The 19,533-nt window shown below is 45.6% G+C and overlaps 1 protein-coding gene across 1 annotated transcript; it reads left to right on the forward strand.

The window, feature by feature from the left end:
- The first annotated feature begins 1,119 nt into the window (after nt 1-1,119).
- VMA21 (vacuolar ATPase assembly factor VMA21) lies at nt 1,120-10,203 on the forward strand. The gene is made up of 3 exons (XM_053274348.1): nt 1,120-1,306; nt 4,011-4,120; nt 7,108-10,203. The coding sequence occupies exons 1-3, from the start codon at nt 1,251-1,253 to the stop codon at nt 7,248-7,250; spliced, it is 309 nt and encodes a 102-aa protein (XP_053130323.1). The 5' UTR covers nt 1,120-1,250; the 3' UTR covers nt 7,251-10,203.
- The last annotated feature ends 9,330 nt before the right edge of the window (nt 10,204-19,533 follow it).

Below are 19,533 nucleotides of genomic sequence, written 5' to 3' on the forward strand. Positions count from 1 at the left end.
GCAGGGAAATGCTTGACTAACAAGCAGAAGGTTGCCAGTTCGAATCCCCGCTCGTATGTTGGGAAACACTTCTATTGGGCAGCAGCGAGATGTTGAAAGGCATCATCATCTCACACTGCGCAGGAGAAGGCAATGGTAAACCCCTCCTGTATCCTACCAAAGACAACCACAGGGCTCTGTGGTTGCCTGGAGTTGACACTGACTCGACAGCACACTTTACCTTTATACGAAAAGGACTGTCTTTGCAAAAGAATCGCTTCATTGCATTTATTTATAGCATTTCTCTGCTGCCCCATAGAAAACCCCTGGGTGGCTTGCAAATTAAAACACACCTCAAAACCTCAAATCATAGAAAACAAGTTTTAAAATCATCAATGAAACTTTTACTACATTATAAACGAAAAACCTGATAAAACAGTCACTTCAAGTGTTGCTTAAGAATAGCCAGAGGTGGGGAGGTTAATTGTTTCCCCTATATATGGTTTTAATTGTTTTAATTCTTGGTTGTTTATATATATATATATATATATATATATATATATATATATATATATATGTTCAGTAAACCTCCTAGAGAGGTTTCATTAGGCGGGTGATCAATCAAACAAACAAACTAAACAAATATTGTAAACTGCTTTGGGTGCCTTTGTCAAGGCAGAAAGGCGGTATAAAAATGTAGTAAATAAATAAATTAATAATAATAATAATAATATTAAATATTGTTGATAATTATTATTATCAAAAAAGTTGTGATTGTTTTAATGTTGTTTTTAGAATATTGGGGTTTTTTCTGAAAAAAAATTAAATTGTTGTGTTTTAAATGTCTTGTTTTGTTTTTGTTTTACCTTTGTTTTTTCTTGCAAACCACCCAGTTTTGGAGGGTATAAAAATATGTTAAATAAATAAATCAATACTTTTTGGGTTTGTTTTAAATACACTGGCTCTTTGCTTCCAAGACAAGTTATACAGGATTTTAACTGCAAAGGGGTCAGAGAGAGAGAGACTGACCCACCAACCCACGCGGCGCCCATCAGGAAGCTAAACACGTGGTTAAAGCAAGGGGTGCTCCTCTAGGTTTTTTCTTAGCTCTAGGTCACGTCCGGGGCCGCTCTAGGATTTGCCGGCGTTTCCCCCTTCCGCTCTCTCTCCCTCGCCCCGCCCTCCCACGCGTCACGTGCTCGGTGGAGTCAGCTGAGCGGAAGGAGCGGCGCGTGCTGGTTGTGGTCCTGCTTCATTCCCCGGAGGAGGAGATGCAGCGATACGACGCGGCGGGGCCCCTGAGCGGGCTCAGCCCCCCCGAGGCCAGGTTAATGATAATTTTAAGACGGGGGAGCTCTTGGGAGCGTCTGGGGCGGCCCAGTTGACTCCCACGTAGCAGAAGGTGGGGTGAGGACTGTACCACATCCCTGAGCGGGACTGTACCACCCACAGGTGGCATTGGGGGGGGGGTCCAAGGACTGCCCCATGGGAGAGCACCTCCTTGCACCGAGACAGCTAGCATGCCAGGAAGAAAGCTAAGCCAAGAACCTTTTCTGTGGCATGTTCACTCTTTATATGCAGGGAAGTTTTTAATATATGTATTATATTGTATTGTATCGTTTTCAGCCATGAACTCACTGGGTGACTCTGGACCAGTCATTTCTCTCTCAGCGTAGCCTCCCTCACAGGGTTGTTGTGACATAACCATCTATGGTGCTCTGGGCTCCTTGGAAGAGGGGAGGGATATACATGTAAAAATAAACTGCTTATTGGGTTTGGGTTTCCCCCCAGTTACTCATGCTTTAGGTTTAGTTGCAGTGGAGTATGGGTGTTAGGGACGTTCAGACGAAGTCTTCAAAAGCAACTTGGCTGCCTGCCTGGTTGTTTCTGGGATCAATTCAGAGTTTCCTTGAAAAGCATCTGCTCTCATACGAGCCTGTCCAAACTTTGCATAAGAGGCCCTTGCTCTCTGTCTCCTTTTCATTCTGTGTGTATCTTTATAAACACATGTGCATTCCAGCATTCACCTGCAGTTTGAAGTGCTATACTGTAGGTATTCTGCAGGTATTCCTGCCTGCAACCTTGGAGAAGCCGCTGCCAGTCTGTGAAGACAATACTGAGCTAGATAGACCAGTGGTCTGACTCAGTATATGGCAGCTTCCTATGTTCCTAAATGCTTTTTGTGGCTCGATTCTGCTGCCTGTGTAAATTGCGCCTGATAGGGGAGGAGAACACTTGGGATGGGGAGAGAGCTTTCTTGGATTACTGATCCTGTAGACTGCTTTTCAGGCCAAGCCTCTCAAAGTGGTCTACATAACTTTTCAAAACGAACAATAAATCTAAAGGTTCCCAGAGCAGCCAACAAAACAAAATGTCAGTATATAAACCATGACAACACAAAATGAGAGGAAAGTGCCTGAGAAGGAGAGGGGTGAGGGGGAGTAAGCAGTGGATGGAATTGGCCCTGTGTTCCCTTTACCCCATTTATAAATGAATTATAAAATTCATATTGCGTATGAATTAAAACATGAATGTATATGGCTTAAAGCAGTGGGTGGGTTGCTGTCATATTGCTGCGGGTAGGTTGCTGTCAGAGACGCAAGTTTGGGTGGGGTATAAATTTGATAAATAAATAAATATCATTTGAGCCTCCAGTGTCATAAAACTGCCCTGAATGAACTTTGCATTCACACACACAGTATGGATCGCTGTAGGCTAATTTTGTAACAATCAATGGGAGTTGTTTCTTGATGATTGACAGATTGGCTTGGGAGTCCACCGAACACTTTCTCAGAACACGGGGTTGCCCAGAAATACCTCCATCGGTAAGCAGCAGCAGGCAACCAACTGGGGTCAGTCTGTCCACAGGGTCGAAAAAGTTCTGGTCACGTCCTACAGTTCTTGAAATTCAGGCTTGGTTAGGCCCTTTTGTTTTGGTATAAATATTGAACTTAACAAAGCAACGATCAGGTGGAAGGTTACGTAGGAACAGACTGTCATGGGTGGGACCTGTTGATTGAACCAAACCCTGGCGGAACAGACCAAATGCTGGAAGGACTTGTCTAGTCTATGCCAAGTTTGGCTGTAGAAGAGTATATACACCCTGTTTGTTTAATTCTGTGGCAGTTAACCCCCCTGTTCAGCCAGGCTTCACTGTTAGTCTGACCCTCAAGCAAAAAAACAACACCAAAAAACAAACCCAAACCAAAAAACAAACAAAAACCCCACTAGTTTTCTTAGAATACACTCTCTATATTACAGGAAGAATTACAGGGGTTCAAATCCCCATTCAACCATGAAACTCATTGGGTCACTCTGGGCCAGTGATGTATCGCTCAGCCTAACCTACCTCACAGGGTTGTTGTGAGGATAAAAAGAACCATGTACACTGCTCTGAGCTCCTTGAAGGGAGAGCGGGATATACATATAAAAATAAATATTACAGGTCTATCAATGGCTACCAGTCAGGTGGCTATAGGCCACCTCCAGCCTCAGAGGCAAGATACCTCTCCATACCAGTTGCAGAGGAGCAACAGCAAGAGAGCAGGGGTGTGCACGGAACCATGGCTGGGTGGTTTGAAGGTGGTGGGGGTGCCTCTTTAAGGGCGGGAGAAGGTGCACTTACCCCTCTTGCCGCTTTCTCCCCGCCGGCGCTCGTTACTGTTAAAAGCCTTCGCAGCGGCAGCATACCTCCCTGCTGCCCCGTTGCTCTTCTCGGCTGGAAGTGGCCCGAAGTACTGGAAGCATTGATCCGAATTCATTTTATCCAGCAAAAACACAAGTCTTTGTTACTGCTCATGGAAAATGATTTACAGTGTTGGGATGGTTCAACAGCTCTAGGAAATGTTTGCATGCCTCTTTTGGCGATGTTTTGATTATTTTCAGCTGGTCTGTTGCTTTGTTTTGTTGATGCTTTGATTTGTTTATCGTTTTAAATGTAATTGTGTTGTAAAAGCTGCTTCTGGTTACATGTAAGACAATTGAGGTGTAGCTTTTTAAAAACCAGTAAAAATCTTTGTTGCTTTTTGCAGAAATGAAGGTTCGATAGCCTCAACTCTAAGGACGCTTCTGTTCTTCACAGCTTTAATGATCATATTGCCAATTGGACTATATTTCGCGTCAAAGGCATATGTATTTGAAGGTAATTCTCTGTGCTAAACACTTCAGCTACTACTTCCTTCCTTTGTCTCTTTCAAACTCAAAGTAAATTTAATTTTGAATTATATACAGTGAATCTAGCAGGCATGAATTCTTTTGGTTTTTGTATTAGAAGGGTTTTAATAATGGCACTGAGGGTATTTTGTTGGAAGTTTTTGGCAGGATCTTAAATTTACAAAATATTGGCCTCAGAGTCACAGGATTCACAGATTCAAATCTAGGTTTAATGTGGGTTACCAACATTAGCTTGATTGTGTGAACCCACACCAAGGTGAGAATCTCAGATTCATCTCAGGCATAACCCAGCTTGGTGCGGGTTCACACAATCACGCCAACGTGGGTAACCCACATTAAACCTAGATTTAAACTACTGTGTGAACAAGACCACTGAATGAGACAGAATTCCTGTGCTGTGTTAAATTGCTTGCACAGTAACAATTGTCAGATACTTTCCTCTTCAAGACTTTTAGGTTATCTGCCTCCTGAATGCCTGTTTTGTTGCTGAGGTGTAGAACAAAACTCTTTGTATAATCCAAAAGCTTACTCTGATCTTTTGCAACTGGCAAACTGGAGGCAACTGATACTTCCCAAATTTGCTGAAGTGGACGTTTGAAGCCTAAATATAACTTTTCATTTATGAAAAGGCAGTTGCTGTATATATGCAGCTCAGCCTCTTCAACTGAGTCATACAGCGGTTTAGACTCTGAAAACGGAATAATTCAGTCACAGCCTTTAAAATCTGTTTCCTTTGGATGCCTGGTGTATTTAAATTTCTGTCGGCAGGAACTGAATACTGAGAATTATTGTCTGCTCTTAAGTGACCCCTGCTTTACGTGAAATGTGTGGATAGCAGTTTGCAGTGTTTTATTGAGCCTTTTATTGGAGTGAATGGTGAAGTGTGATCCCAACTTGTGCAAAGAATCCCAGCTGTGAGCCTGACCCAGCTTATGTGTTGCGCCTTACCATGGCATCTAACTGGTTTGAGAACCCAACTGGTATAAACGTCTAAATGTGTCTTGCACTCTTCCTTGTTTTCCGAACATCAGCACTGCAAAATCAACACGGGTAACTTCCTATTACTGTACTTTTCCATTTGTAATACACCCCCGTGCATTGTATGCAGTGCCAACTTTTAAAAGAAAATGGAGGGAAATCATTGTTTCCATTTGTTATACATACCACCAAACTAGGGTTGCCATTTTCTGGTTTACCAAATCCGGGTGCCTGATTTGCATATTATGTAAATTGGCTTGAAAATGATTTTTGAGCAGAATAGTGACTACACGTTTTTGCTCCACAACTCCGCTTCTGCAAGGGCTAGAGTTTAGCTCCCCCCCCCCCCCGTTTTTTTTTTTAAATGAAAGCAGAAATCCAGGCGAATCTGGGTGGGCTAAGCAATTTGGGTGAGATGCTTAAAATCCAGGTGAAACTGAAATTCCAGGGGGCAAGGTAACTCTACACCAAACTTGAACTTGTTTCCCCTCCCACCTATGTTTGTTTGCCTCTTAGACAAGGAGAGCTACTCAGCTACTGCTAGCTAGTACAAATCCTATAGCTTGCCTTGACAGGAAGCGGGGACCACTTTTCTTGCCAGCAGGTTTAGGAATGGCTTGCACTTACATTCTGCAGTACGTAGAGACAGAGAGGCAGGCTGATCCCTGACTGGAATGATTGTCCAGTCATTCATAACTGATTTGTTGGTTTGGGGAGAGGAGGAGGCTGGAGCACATGGCTGAAGGACAAGGGAAGAAGTGGCTCGGTGAAGCAGGTATAGCATGTAAAAATGACCCTCCTGCTTTTTTCCTAAAATGAATAAATCCATGTATAACCACATTTACCTGAATAGAATGACTCTGAATTTAAGACAATCCCCTCCCACTTAAAAACAAATTATACCTGTATTTATAACTGCAAAAGGAAGAGGACTCGGAATTTAAGAGATCATATGCAGAGTATCCGTATAACAAAAGGAAGAAGTCCGTGAGACCACCTCTCGATTTCTAACAGCAGAGAACTTGGAAAAACCCTCTTCTGGGATTCAGATAAATAGGGATATATGCCATGGATTGAGACTGTTATGGAAGGGGGAGAAGTGTATTAGGATTGGAAAATTACATAGGAAACTGCCATATACCGAGTCAGACTATAGGTTGATCTAGCTCAGTATTGTCTACCCAGATTGGCAGCGGCTTCTCCAAGATTGCAGGCAGGAATCTCTCTCTCTCAGCCCTGTCTTGGAGATGCTGCCAGGGAGGGAACTTGGAACCTTCTGCTCTTCCCTGAGCGGCTCCATCCTCTGAGAGAATATCTTACAGTGCTCACACTTGTAGTCTTCCATTGAAATGCAAACCAGGGTGGACCCTGCTTAGCAAAGGGGACAATTCATGCTTGCTACCACAAGCCCAGCTCTCCTGGTCAGTATTAATCCGCAGAAACAAGTATTGAGCATAACATATGGAATAGGATAAAGAAGCCCGTTGTGTGTGCATTTGTTGAACATGGTAGTACGTCAGTACATGCAACATGCTGAGTGTGGTTTTTTTTAAGTAGGCAAAATTTATTGTGACTTAAACATTCTTAAATGTGCTTTCCTTGTCCTGATCTTTGGCGGGGGACGGCGGGGAGCCAGTTGTATTTAAGTCCCATTGAAATAGGTAGGACATTTTAGTCACAAACTAATATCCCTCTGCTTAATTTTGTCCGCATCGGGCCTGTCTAAATAGTAGGAATCTTGCAGATGAAGCACACACTTATGCCATTGGCTGGGTTTGTATGGAAGCAGAAGACCTTAAGAGGAAAACGCAGCTTTCTTGTAAAAAAAACCAACCTCTTGCTCTGTTCACGCTGCCTTTTTGTCACTAAAAGACAACAACCTGGGCCTCGATGCGAAAGCATCCCCTGATCTCCTGCTGGCTGCTTTTCAGCTTTAATGTTTCTCTCTTTCTCCCCGCTCCTTTTTCTTTCTTCCAGGCGCCTTCGGGATGTCCAACAGTGACAGCTATTTTTATGCTGCCATAGTTGCTGTGGTTGCCGTCCACGTCGTACTTGCTCTTTTTGTCTACGTAGCGTGGAGCGAAGGCTCTCGGCAGTGGCGCGAAGGCAAGCAGGACTAAAGTCCGGGTTGTGACCTGACCCGCCAGGGAAGACGTGCAGGTGTGGAGCGAGTGCCGCCCATTGTGTACAGTGTAATGATGTCGAGGTTAAGGTCTCTGATCTTTGAAAGTCTGTGATTGAATAGGACAGGGTTTGGGTTCCTCTCCCCTCCCTCCCTCCGTCCCTCCCAGTGGCTTGTTTCATGGCAGCTGTGGCCCTCGGCTTCAAAAACCTGGCAGAGTTGGGAAGAACCGAAAACAAATCAGTGGGTAAACCAGCAGGAATGCTCCCAATCTTTTCTACAGATAGCTTTCACGGGGACTTGTTGGCTGTTTCCCCACCTTCTTCTGTTCAACTGCCGAGAACCATGTCGAAATCCACATCTAGATAATTTGTAAAGAGGAACTTGTGAATTGAGAACTTCAGCAGTTTCCAGTAAAAGAGTCTGTCTGGCAAATGGACGAAGCTGATGTGAAATCTAGGTTTTCTTCTCCCCTGTGTCTTCTGGATGGAGGGCTCAGTCTCAAGAGCCTGGAGCTGACGCTAGGCTGCATCTTGTGGTTAAGAGCGATACATGTTTGAAAGAGGCGCTTCCCCTTTTTGATGGGGAGGTGATGATGTATCGTGTGTCCCATCCATCAGCTTAAGTGTCCATCAGCCTTGTGAGTTCAATCAGTAAGTTTCTTATGCATTCCAGTGTGTGGTTTTTAACATTCAATGACTTCTCCAGCCAAGTCTAGAGTTTCCTGAATGCTGTGATCTTGAGTCCAATCTCTCTTTTGCTCATGCCCAAGAAATACTTTTTCCTCATCGCTGGAACACTTCGCAATGCCTGCCTTCTCTGGTTTCTCTCAAATCTCTCAGGAGGGGGTGATAAACTTACCCCTGGGTCATAATATATACCGATGTTAATCTTTTTAAGTACTCCCCGGGGGTGTAAGGACAACGGAGCAGTGTTGCTTGTAAGAGGGATCCCCAGATGTTGTGGACTACAACTCCCAAGTCCCCAGTTGCAGTGGCCTCTGGCTGGGGATTATGGGAGTTGTAGTCCCCAACATCTGGGAATCCTTCCTATAGGGAGCACTGCTTATTTTGGAGCACCAGGGGAGAGGGGTGAGCTTCCCTAGGCTGGGGGGCTGCCAAGGCACCCCCTCGTCGCCCTCATTTCTGTCACCACCATGCACCTGTGGCCACATTCCCCCCGTGCTGCTGCCTTGTTCTCTCCCTGTCGTGGAGGCTGGGCATGCAGGGAAGGAAAACACTCACCCTCCCCAGCCTGCGACATGTTGCTTCTTGCCAGCCAGATGCTGGAAACAAGCACGTCTTGGGTTGAAGAGGGTGACGGGCCTGCCAGGCTTTCTTTCCCAGCAGTAGCCGTGAGGACACGGAGGCGGAGCGTGGCCAGCGCAGATGGCAGCAACCGGAAGGAATGCTGCCTCGCCAGCAGGGGTCTGTCCCTGTCCCACTGCCCAGCTTGATACACCTCGGGATCATCCACTTCATGCCTGCTGGGCGTCGTGTGCGAAGATTAGTTTTAAAAGATGCTCTGGACCTGCATTTGACACCTGCAGTTACCTGCTCCTAGTCTCGCCGTAGTGGTAGCGAGGTTTCGTGTGGTCGCCTTGTGGAACCCGCCGGGCTCCTCCTCTGCTGCCTCCGGCCAGTTTTGCTACTTGTCAACAGATGAGCAGCTGATACCGCCCTTGGGGCTCTTGCCATCACGGACAAAATGCATCTGTTGGGCCTGCAGCACAGAAGGCCCTGGGGCCGGATCTGGCCCGTGGGGACTCTTTTGCTGGCCTGCAGGTGGGAATATCCTGCAGTCACAGCTGGAGCCACGAATAGCTCTCGGCCTGCCCCGCAGACGATAAGCAACAGTGGCTCAGTGCAGTTGGCTGCTTGAGACCAGAGGCCCCCCGCCTGCCCTACTGGTCTCACCCCTGGTCCACTGGCACCACCCCTTCTCCCCCTTGCCTTTCCCCCCGACTCCAACCCTCTGCCCCCTTGCTTTCATTAATTGTATAGTATCCGCCTCCACACACTCAAGTCACGACTGGTTCTGGCCCACCGGCACATTTGTGGTGTGCACCCCGATCTTCATGGATGTGAAGCCCCGGGCAGATACGACCGAGTGGCTGAGTTGGACTTGGACAACCGGGACGTGTGAGACGACGTTTTTGCATTTGCTATCTGTGTCCATTTAGCATAGCGTTGTGAAATCATTGGCGGGGGGGGGATAAGGGTGTCTGGGTGTGCTCCAGCAAGTGCTGCTGCCCCCAAACCAGGGGGCTTGCACAGGACCCCCCTCCCCCCACAAGCCCGATTGGAAGAAGGAAGCAAGTGCAACCGACTGCGGAGTGGGACCTGCACCTGAAGATAATGTGAACTGCTCCTGAAGAGCTGAGTTTTCCTAAGGCCCGATTAACTCCCAGCATTCTGAATCTTGATTTATTTTTCCAAAGGCTTATTTCTTTTTTGTTGCCTCACTAGGGCTGATGCATTCCACTCACACAGTTCCTGTCGACGTGTTTGGTCTAGGCTTCCACATCTGCAAATAAGAATCTCTCTTTTGTGTTAGGATGAAGCCTTGGGGGTCTTTCCAGTCCAGTGTGGTCGTCTTGCGTTGTAGCCAGTGCTCCCTATAACGGGAATTCTGAGATGTTCTTGACGAATGGGAAGGGATGATGGGAATTGTAGTCATGAACATCTGGGGAGCCCTGGCTATCACACCAGTTCCATAAAGGGTCCTTTTAATGTGTGTGAGCCTTTTGCAAAAGAGAAATCTAATGCGGGGTTGGCTGCTACTGTTGGCACGCTAAAGAATAGCCCTGCAACTCTTCCGGATTGCAGAATTGCATTTTTTGTACAACACTGTGCTGGGATTTTCTTTTTCCTCATATATCGTTCCTCATATAGAACTTATGGTGTGGTGAATTCTGCCTTTTTAATAAAGCATCCTATGGCACGAATTAATTCTGGGTCCAAATATTGAGCTAGATACAAAAGCAAACTTTGAAACTGTTTGGAATTTCCACAGAGCTGCATTTTGCCGCGAATATATTAATAATAATTGTCCTAGGTTATCGCTACGGGGTGTGTTTGCCTGCCTTGCACCAGTACATTCAGATTAATTCACATGCAGAAGCTGCACACCTTGGAGCCATGATTCACCCCAAAGGAAGAGGACCTTGAATTTAAGACGAGCCCCCCAATTTCTAACCTCAAAGAACTGGGGTGTGTGGGGAAACCGAATCTTGTATTCAGGTAACTGCTTATTGAGCCTGTGCAAAGCGTCAGCCAAAGCTGAAGACTCTGCACAGTTCCCTTGTCACCTTGTGGAGATGACCATGCCCACTGTGCAGTGCTGGGCTTTGCTCAGCACCAACACCATCTTGGGAGATCTGCATAAAGTGTCCGTGCCTGTGGGTTTCTCGGAGGCGTCTGGTGGGCCACTGTGCATAGTAGGATGCTGGACTAGAATGGCCATGGGCCTGATCCAGCAGGGCTGTTCTTATGAGTTGCTACAGCAGGGGGAGGTGAATCTCCCCCTACCTACTAGGCCAGGTTGTGACCCCATCCAACCATTTCCAAGAGTAATGGCCTCTTTCCCCTTGTGGTTGTGTAGCCCGCCTTGTTCTCTGCAGAAACTGCCTCTTCCTGCTGATTATAAGGTGGGGAGAGGTTGTGCAGGTTCCCATTGGCTCAAATTGTGCATTTCGGCAAGCAGGTTAGTAGAACATTCTTTGTTTCTATCAGGCCTTGACATATTTTGTTTTATTTTTACTTATATTTATTTATTGTTTGTTTGTTAGATCTATATACCGCCTTTCATTAAAAACAATCCCAAGGTGGTTTACAAAAGTTAAAACACGTATAATAAAAATGAGTTAAAAGTATTTAGCTAAAATATAAAAACCAATCTGATATTAAAATATATAATATACAAACACGGAAAACTATACATGGATAAAAACACACAGAAGCAGCAATAAAACAATCATGTGAAGGCCTGGATAAAAAGCCAAGACACACACAATTTCATCCCTACAACAAGCCTGTGAAGTAACATGTGGCCCAAAGTTTCTCGATGAACTTCCTGGTTGAATGGGAATCTGAGCTCTTTGGTCCAACCCCAGCACTTAACTACTATTCACCCCACCGATTCTCAATCATGTCCCATCACTCTAGAGGGTAAACCATGCTGGGTCGCAGCTGGCAACTCACAATGCACCACAGGGAAAATGGCCGTGGGAATCTCCTTGTGGGACCCTCAAAGCGTCCATCCATGCAGCAAAATGATTATCCGGCTGCTTCCAACCTGTACTCGAGTTCCAGTTGAGCAGTGGGGGCTAGAGATCGATTGCTGTCTGCTGACATCCAGAGATTCGGTAGTGACAATGTGGTGTCAGGTTTTCCTGCTCTGAAAAACCAGGAATCGTGGAACAGCAAAGCAACTGTTCCAGTGCCTAGGTAAGCTCGGCCATCAACCCTCTCGCCGACGTTTCTGGCTTGATGGTAGGGTGCTGAGCTGCCTTCTACTGAGTCAGACCATTGGTCCATCTAAGTCAGCATTATCTACACGGACTGGCAGTGGCTCTCCAAGGTTTCAGGCAGGAGTCTCTCCCAGCCCTACCTGGAGATGCTGCCACAGACTGAACTGGTGACCTCCTGTGTGCAAAGCAGAGGCTCTTCCACTGAGCCATGGCCCTGCCCCCTAAGGCAGGGCTTCTCAGACTTGGGTTCTTTGGCCCTTGGGGCTGGGAGTGATGGGATATGAAGACCCAAGTTTAGAAGAACCCGTGCTCCAAGGGGAATATCTTACAGCGCTCACATGTCGTCTCCCATCCAAATGCAAACCAAGGGAGGCCTTGCTTAGCAAAGGGGATCATTCATGCTTCCAACCATAAGACCAGCTCTTCTCCCCAGTTTCGCTTGTCTCACCTCTAGGTTTCAGCACTCTCCAGCATCACCAGCAAAACATTTCCACCTTTTCCTCTCATAAGCAGAAGGCTGAGAACTGTCTTGAGGGAGTATTCCTAAAGCTGAGAGATTCCTCACTCTTTTTGTTCAAGCCTTCCTTCTCTCCCAGCCTTGCTACTGAGTTCCATTTGTTCTGCCTACCTTCTTCTTGATTGTTAACTGCACTCTGAGCCCATGAAATTCTGTCCTATTAACTTACATGGGGGCAGGTTTGAGGGGTTTAGCCTCCTTAGGTTTTTTCCTTCAGATCTTTTGAATACTGGTGTATCTGTGGGTCATCTTGATTCTGCCAGTACCACCCACTCACCACAGCCGCTCCGATTACATATGCATGAGGATCATAACATGTCCTCCTTTTTCAGAAATAGCTATAAGATGTTAGTGAGCTGAGTAAAGGACCATAACAGTGGAGGAGCCAGTTATAATCTTTGCATCTCAGGCAACATAAACAGAAGAGTATCACCCAAACCTGTCAAATTTCAGTACTTCACATTGTGGGGAAGCTTTATGTTTGTTTTTCAGGCACTGTATCCTTAACTCAGGAGCTGAAAGAAGGCTGTTTTGGAATAATAAATTCACATTCTGCTAATATTTTTGCATTAGAGTGCTCTTTATCCCTTTCCTTGTGCGCATTAAATATTGCCTTGTTTTTCCATTGTCAACATGTATTCTCTGCTATGACCCTAAAAGCTGTTTTCCGTTTTCCTTTCTTTGGCGAACAATTGGCAGAACTGTTTTCTTTGAACTCTTTCATCCTCAAAAGCCCATCTCTCTCCCGAGATGTACAACAAAAGCGATGAATTGATTTTGGGAGACAAGGTTGCCCTTCATATCCTCCAACAGCGATGACTCATGAGTTAAAGCCGAACTTATCTCTATTCCACCTCCAGCTAATAAGTTAAATGTGAGATTTGTGGTGGTGAAGGAAGGCTGTAGGGTGCGGGGAGAAAAGGGCTCACCGTGCTTTACTTCATTTGCGCGCTGGGTTCTCAGGAGATGAAAAAAATAAGAATTTCCTTTCTCAGTGGAAACCCACCAGTGTGTGTCTGCATCAGCATCAGACAACCTCTCTGCGATTTGGGGTGAGTAAAATGCTGTTACATTCTTTAAAAATGTGAATGTGCTTAGAAGAATGACCAACTCAGTGGTAGAGCATCTGCTTTGTATCCCAGAGGCCCTAGGTTCAATCCTCGGCATCTCCACAAAGGGCTGAGAAAGACCCTCAAAGAGAGCCAGCATAGCATAGTGGTTAGAGTGTTGGACTAGGACCGGGAAGACCTGAGTTTGGATCCCCACTCAGCCATGAAACTCACTGGGTGACTCTGAGCCAGTGATGTATCTCTCAGCCTAACCTACTTCACAGGGTTATTGTGAGAATAAGAATAAGCATGTACACCGCTCTGAGCTCCTCGGAGGAAGAGTGGGATATAAATGTCAAATACAGTAAATAACTAAATAAATACATAGATAATGCATGGTACAGATAGGATACAGATAGCCCTGCATGTTCAACATAATGTGTTCAGCATAATGTGTATATACCTGCAGACACCGTTCATTTGTTGTGTGAGGGTCCAACGTAATGTCTGAATAAGGCTGTGATCTTGGTTCCAAAGTGGAATTGATGCTCTAGGAATTCTAAACTCTTGCTATTTTCAAATTTCCAAACATTGTGGAGAACTGCATGTGCAGTTTGCTGCCACTTTCACTCCCTTGAGCCTGTCCATGTCTTTCTGCCCAGTTTTACCAAAACACATATGCCCATTGATAAAAACACAGCAAAATAGCAATATTGGTGATGTATCCACTATATCAGATTATTTTTGTGTGGTGTTTCACCACTGCTCAGGAGCACATGTGTGCATTAGTAACACACCACACCAAAGGGCTCTTGATATAATCTTAATGCAACAACCACAAAAAGCAATCTTCATGTAATTTCTTTTTGACTGTGGCTGTGTTTGCATCGATAATGTAAATGGGAGGGGAGGTGCAAATGAGTGCAAGAAATGAAAACCATTAATGCTCTAATTCTGGAACTAACATTAGCAATTCTTCTAATTAAACTGGAATTCAGGTTTGACCTAGGGATGTAATACATTGGTGGATGTTATCTTACTTTCTTGTGTTATCTTACTGCTTATAAATAAGCCATTCATTTGCCATGGGCAACCAGGTATCAGTCAGTCATTTTTGACCGGCTGCAAAAGTTGGAGTCACTGGAAGTGAGTCGATGCCCAAGTTTAGGGTCACTGGAGGAGAGCTGATTCCTCTCCCCTTTCAGTCTGTTGGTGTGCCCCAAATGACTGACAGATTAGATTTTGATAAGCTCATGATTTATTTGCCAAAGTGACCAAGGGAGGAATATAGCTCATTGGCAGTAATCAGTTTGGCCAGAGCAGAGGGTGGGGACGGGGAGCAATTTAACATACTGTAGTCGCATTATCGTTCTGGCCACTAGATGTCTCCCTTTGAGCTCACCTGACATCCTTTGGTCAGTTGAAGCATCATCAGAAATGTTCCCTTTGAGAACATTTCCTGAGTGTGGGGAAATGGGTGGCGGTTAATTCCCCACCCTGTGATTTTCTTGCATTCTTTGTGGGGCAAAGAGCAACTTTGTGGGGAGGGTTTTAATCAGAGTGAGAATGGTACAGGGCGCTGTGGTAAGATTTTTCTCGAGGCGCTTTCCCAGACAGAAGGCTTTTCTGCGGGTTTTCTGCAAGGCTGTACTGCGAGTTCGAAGTTGCCCAGAAAAAGTAAAGTGTGCCGTCGAGTCAGTGAATGTTGACTCCTGGCGCCCACAGAGCCCTGTGGTTGTCTTTGGTAGAATCCAGGAGGGGTTGACCATTGCTTCCTCCCTCACAGTATGAGATGATGATGCCTTTCAGCATCTTCCTATATCGCTGCTTCCCGATAGAGATGTTTCCCATAGTCTGGGAAACATACCAGCGGGGATTCGAACTGGCAACCTCTGGCTTGCTAATCAAACTTCCTGGTGTGAGGCGCGGCCCCTGAGGTGTGGCGGCTCGGGTTCTTTGAACCCGTTTGCTCAGTGATGGCTCTGCCCCTGGGTCTGACTCAGTACACGGAAGTTTCCTGTGTTTCATACCTGGGGGCTACACTTGCCATCTCAGGAGCAAGGTAGTGTTCTAACTTTTAGCAACTGGGTTACAAGAAAAATGAGATCTGGCACAAATCTATATAAATTATCCATAAAACTGAATGTGCTAAATCCTTTCAATGTAATCCTCAAAGGTGGCGGGGGGGAGGTGATTGCTGCTTGGTTTTATTCATGACGACGATAGTATATTTGGCTTTGTTGTGCTCAAACTTCGAGGCGCAGAAAAGTCCACGGAAATCTCCTGGCTCCCGTTCATGAAAAGACATCAGAGACAAAGCGAGGAAGCAGACTTGACAAAACCAGGTCACTACATCAGCAACGAGGAGCAATGCTACCACTGCTCCTCCTCCTCCTAAATCAGAGGAGAATGCCCATTGAATTGCAGGACCGGCACAGATCCATTTTCTGCCAGGGGGGAGGCAGCGTTTTACAGCACGGCCCTTGCTGGTCCTGCCCTGTGTTGCTGAGCGGCGCTGGTGGTGGCATGTTGCAGGGGGCTCACTCTGCCCTGTGTCCCACCCCTGCGTTTCAGGCCAGCTAAAAGGACTGCGGTTTAGACTACTGCAATGCCGTGTACATATGGGGCTGCCTTTGAAAATGGTTCAGGAGCTGGCTGCAGTGGGCCCAAAATAATAACTACTAGCTGGCCTGGGCACAGAGCATCTGCACCTCTAGTTCTCCCTTGTTCTCGGCCCTCCACCCTCTTCTTCCCTCTTTCCCCCTCCAATGTTTTTTCTCTCTGGCTGGCCGCTTTTTCCAGCCGGCCACCGCTGCTGCTTTCTCTCCTCTCCCCCTTCCCGCTGCCGCCACTTTTGCTTTCTCCCTCCCCCCCGCTTCTCTCCCCTCCGGCCTGCCCACCCGTTCACTGGCCTGTCTGTTGGCCTTATGTTCCCTGCCGCCGTCACTTTCCTCTCCCCCTCCCCTCGCTCACAAACTCTCACGAGAGCTCCCACACATGGGATTAGTGATGGGTATGTCTAAGAGAATTATATATATATAGGTGATGATGATAAATAAATAAACTTTGTTAGCTGCCCCATAACAAATTGTTCTCTGGTCGGCTCACAACAGAGGCTTAAAACATACAATAAAAACATACAACACATTAAATCGTAACAGACAGGAAAAGGTGAAAAGAAAATACAATACAAAGCAGCTTAAAAACCAGTTAAAAATCAGATCAGATCCGAAAACCTGAATTTAATAACCTGAATTCAAAAGGCCTAGGTGAACAAAAAGGTCTTTACCTGGGTTTAGGTAAAGGGCGGCAAGATTATCAACTAGGACTGGGCATTTTGATCATATCACACCAGCGCTTTGTCAGCAGTGCTGACTCCCAGCCTTGTTTCCTGGCCCAATTCAAAGTGCTGGTCTTAATATTTAAAGCCCTGAGCTGTTTGGGACCAGGTTACCTGAAAGTGTGCCTTATCCCATATGTCCCTATCCAGACTTTAAGATCTTCTTCGGAGGCCCTGCTCCAAGTAGCTCTGCCAAATGAGGTGCGGTGAGTGGTTGTTAGGGAGAGGACCTTTTCAGCGGTGGCACCCCTTCTATGGAATAGCCTTCCTAGTGAGGCTGAACTGGCACCATCACTGTGTTCTTTTAGATGCCGGATGAAGACCTTTTTGTTCACCCAGGTTTTTAGAAAAATGTTTCTGTTTTGTGTTTAGTTGTGTTTTATTTTTTGTTCTTAAAGTGATTTTTGAAGTTATGTAGTATTCTGTTGTTCAGTTGTTTGTTAGCTGTCCAGACAACTATTGTTACGGAGCAGCTATATAAATACAATTATATGTTAACTTTTAACATTAATTCCAGAATAGGAACCTGTACAGTCCTGCATTGCTTTTGGTTCATTGGCCTCTTTGCTCCACCTTTTTATATTACCAGCACAGGTTGCTTTTTTGTAGTGTTTTCTCCATCTTAATGTGTTCATGTGTATAATTGCTTTAAGATACTTTTTGTGTAGTGTGTTTTTGCTGGTTGGTGACCGAAATAAAGTTTGAACTGAATGGTGAATTGGCACATCCGCTCTCAAGCAAAATACCACGCTTGTTTGACTGGTTCACCAACTGCGCCCTCTCCTGGAAGTGAGTGATTGTAAGATAGTGGTGGACATGCTGGTAACCTCCAGGCTTGACTACTGCAATGCACTCTACATGGGGCTGCCTTTGTATGTAGTCCAGAAGCTGCATTTGGTGCAGAATGCTGCTGCCTGATTGGTCTCCGGGACGTCCTGTAGACACCATGTTCTTCCAGTTCTAAAAGATCTACACTGGCTACCAATAGGTTTCTGGGCAAAATACAAAGCACTGGTTATTACCTATAAAGCCCTTAACAGCTTGGGCCCAGGGTATTTAAGAGAACACCTTCTTCGTTATGAACCCTGCTGCCTATTAAGAGCTTCAGGGGAGGTTCGTCTGAGGTGTGCCATCTCTGTAATTGCCCCAGGACTATGGAATACACTTCCTGCTGGGATGAGAGCCTTTTGGCTTTTAGGAAACAACTAAAGACACATCTCTTCATCCACTTTTTAGTTAGTTGGTGTGTTTTTATGGATATTTTGATCTGATCTTTTTATGTTTTTCCTGTTAAATTTACAGACTTGCATTTCGGGCGGTATACAAATATGTTAAATAAATAAATAAATAAACTCTTTGATGCTGTAAATTGCCTAGAGACTTCAGTAGTGGGTGGTATACAATGTATTCAATTAAATAAATAAAAGATGCCCTGGACCTGCAGTAAAGCCTTGCGGTAAAGCCTGCTGTCTGAAAAGCCTCTAGAGTAATCCAGAACTCCCAAATCTGCTGAGAAATTTAGCTGAAGAAAATTTTGGAAGTGTCCCTAGGAAAGAGGGCAATAAAAAGTGTGGGCTCTTGTTCTGTATATGTGCCACAAATAGGGAGGTGAAGGCCTTAAAAAAAATTAGGGGGTGTTCCCCCCCCCCCAGGATTTTTATTTTTATTTTTATTTTTTTGGTGGGGGGCAGGCCATATCTCTCGCCACAAAAAAAGCATCCACAAATCAGATCAGAAAGCCACACGAATCGGCTTGGTGGTGTTTGTTGTCAAGAAGGCTGATATCCTCCAATCTCATTATGGCTCCGTCATTACCTTGTCAAGTGTCATTAGAAGCCCCCGGTAATTGTATGTTTGTGAGTTGCAGTTGCCATGGTGGGTGAAGGAGAGTGAGGGGAAACCAGCAATCAGTCACCTGCACAATACACTGGGAAGCAATACCAGTGTACACACAACCCCGTGCTTCAGGAGAGAAAATGCTGCCGTGTAATTACTGTGTTCTACCTTGGCTCCCAATTGCGTGCGTCTGCCTGGATCCGGGAAGACAAATAAAAACATATATGAAGGAGGATGCTTCTGTCTTCCCAATGGGCTCCCGAGAGCCCAAAGGATTAAAGCCTGTTTGGTCAGGGAAGCGATAAAAATGCTGAACTTTGCAACGAGCTGCTGGCCACGAAGCAATATAGCAGTATAGAAATCAAATAGATGATGATGACGACGATGATGATGATTGCATGCAACTAAACAAAGTTGCATGCAATCATCAAAACAAAGACGGGAGCATTCTGACCCAGGTTTTGCTGAGTTCCTTGCTCAAGCGTGAGGGGTTTGGATTGTGTTTCATCCTGTTCCCTGTTGGATGCTGGTGTTGTATTTTCAATTTATGTTGTCTCACAAAGAAGAGTTTTGGAACGTGCTCTGAGATGTGTGCGGCACGCCAAGGCCCTTGCAAGGCAGGCAGCCTTTCTATGAGCACAGAGGAAATTCAAGGCTGCTTCCTGGCATGCCTAAGAGGTTTGAAAGGGCTCTTTTTGGCTGTGACTGCAGCAGGTTGGTCCACATAATAAGTAATCCACTTTCCGAACAGCAGCCTGGAGGATGAAAACAAAACACGGTCTCAAGCAAGCTCTCCAGAGTGTGTTCGGTAAGGCAGAGTCTAAAAATTTAAGCACCAGACTTCCAGGTTACAAGACACATAGGGATTAGCTTGGTTTTAATTTGCTAAATTGCAAGGATTAATTATCCAAATTAACTGGTTCCACTTCAGCGACATGGCTGCGGCACTCTTAGCCCTCTTTTGCCTAATGATCTTTGCACTCCATTCTCCCTCCTTCCCAACCGGAAGTGCACCTAAGTAATTTTGGAGCCTGGACCTGAAGGCCTTTGGAGCCATCACCGCCCCAC

The sequence above is a fragment of the Hemicordylus capensis genome, chromosome 11 (genome assembly GCF_027244095.1).
Source record: "Hemicordylus capensis ecotype Gifberg chromosome 11, rHemCap1.1.pri, whole genome shotgun sequence".
Classification (NCBI taxonomy): domain Eukaryota; kingdom Metazoa; phylum Chordata; class Lepidosauria; order Squamata; family Cordylidae; genus Hemicordylus; species Hemicordylus capensis.

Coding starts and splice junctions, on each gene's coding strand:
- VMA21 (XM_053274348.1), top strand. CDS start 1,251: ATGCAGCGATACGACGCGGCGGGGCCCCTGAGCGGGCTCAGCCCCCCC. Junction 1,307..4,010: donor CTCAGCCCCCCCGAGGCCAG/GTTAATGATAAT, acceptor TGCTTTTTGCAG/AAATGAAGGTTCGATAGCCT. Junction 4,121..7,107: donor AAAGGCATATGTATTTGAAG/GTAATTCTCTGT, acceptor TCTTTCTTCCAG/GCGCCTTCGGGATGTCCAAC.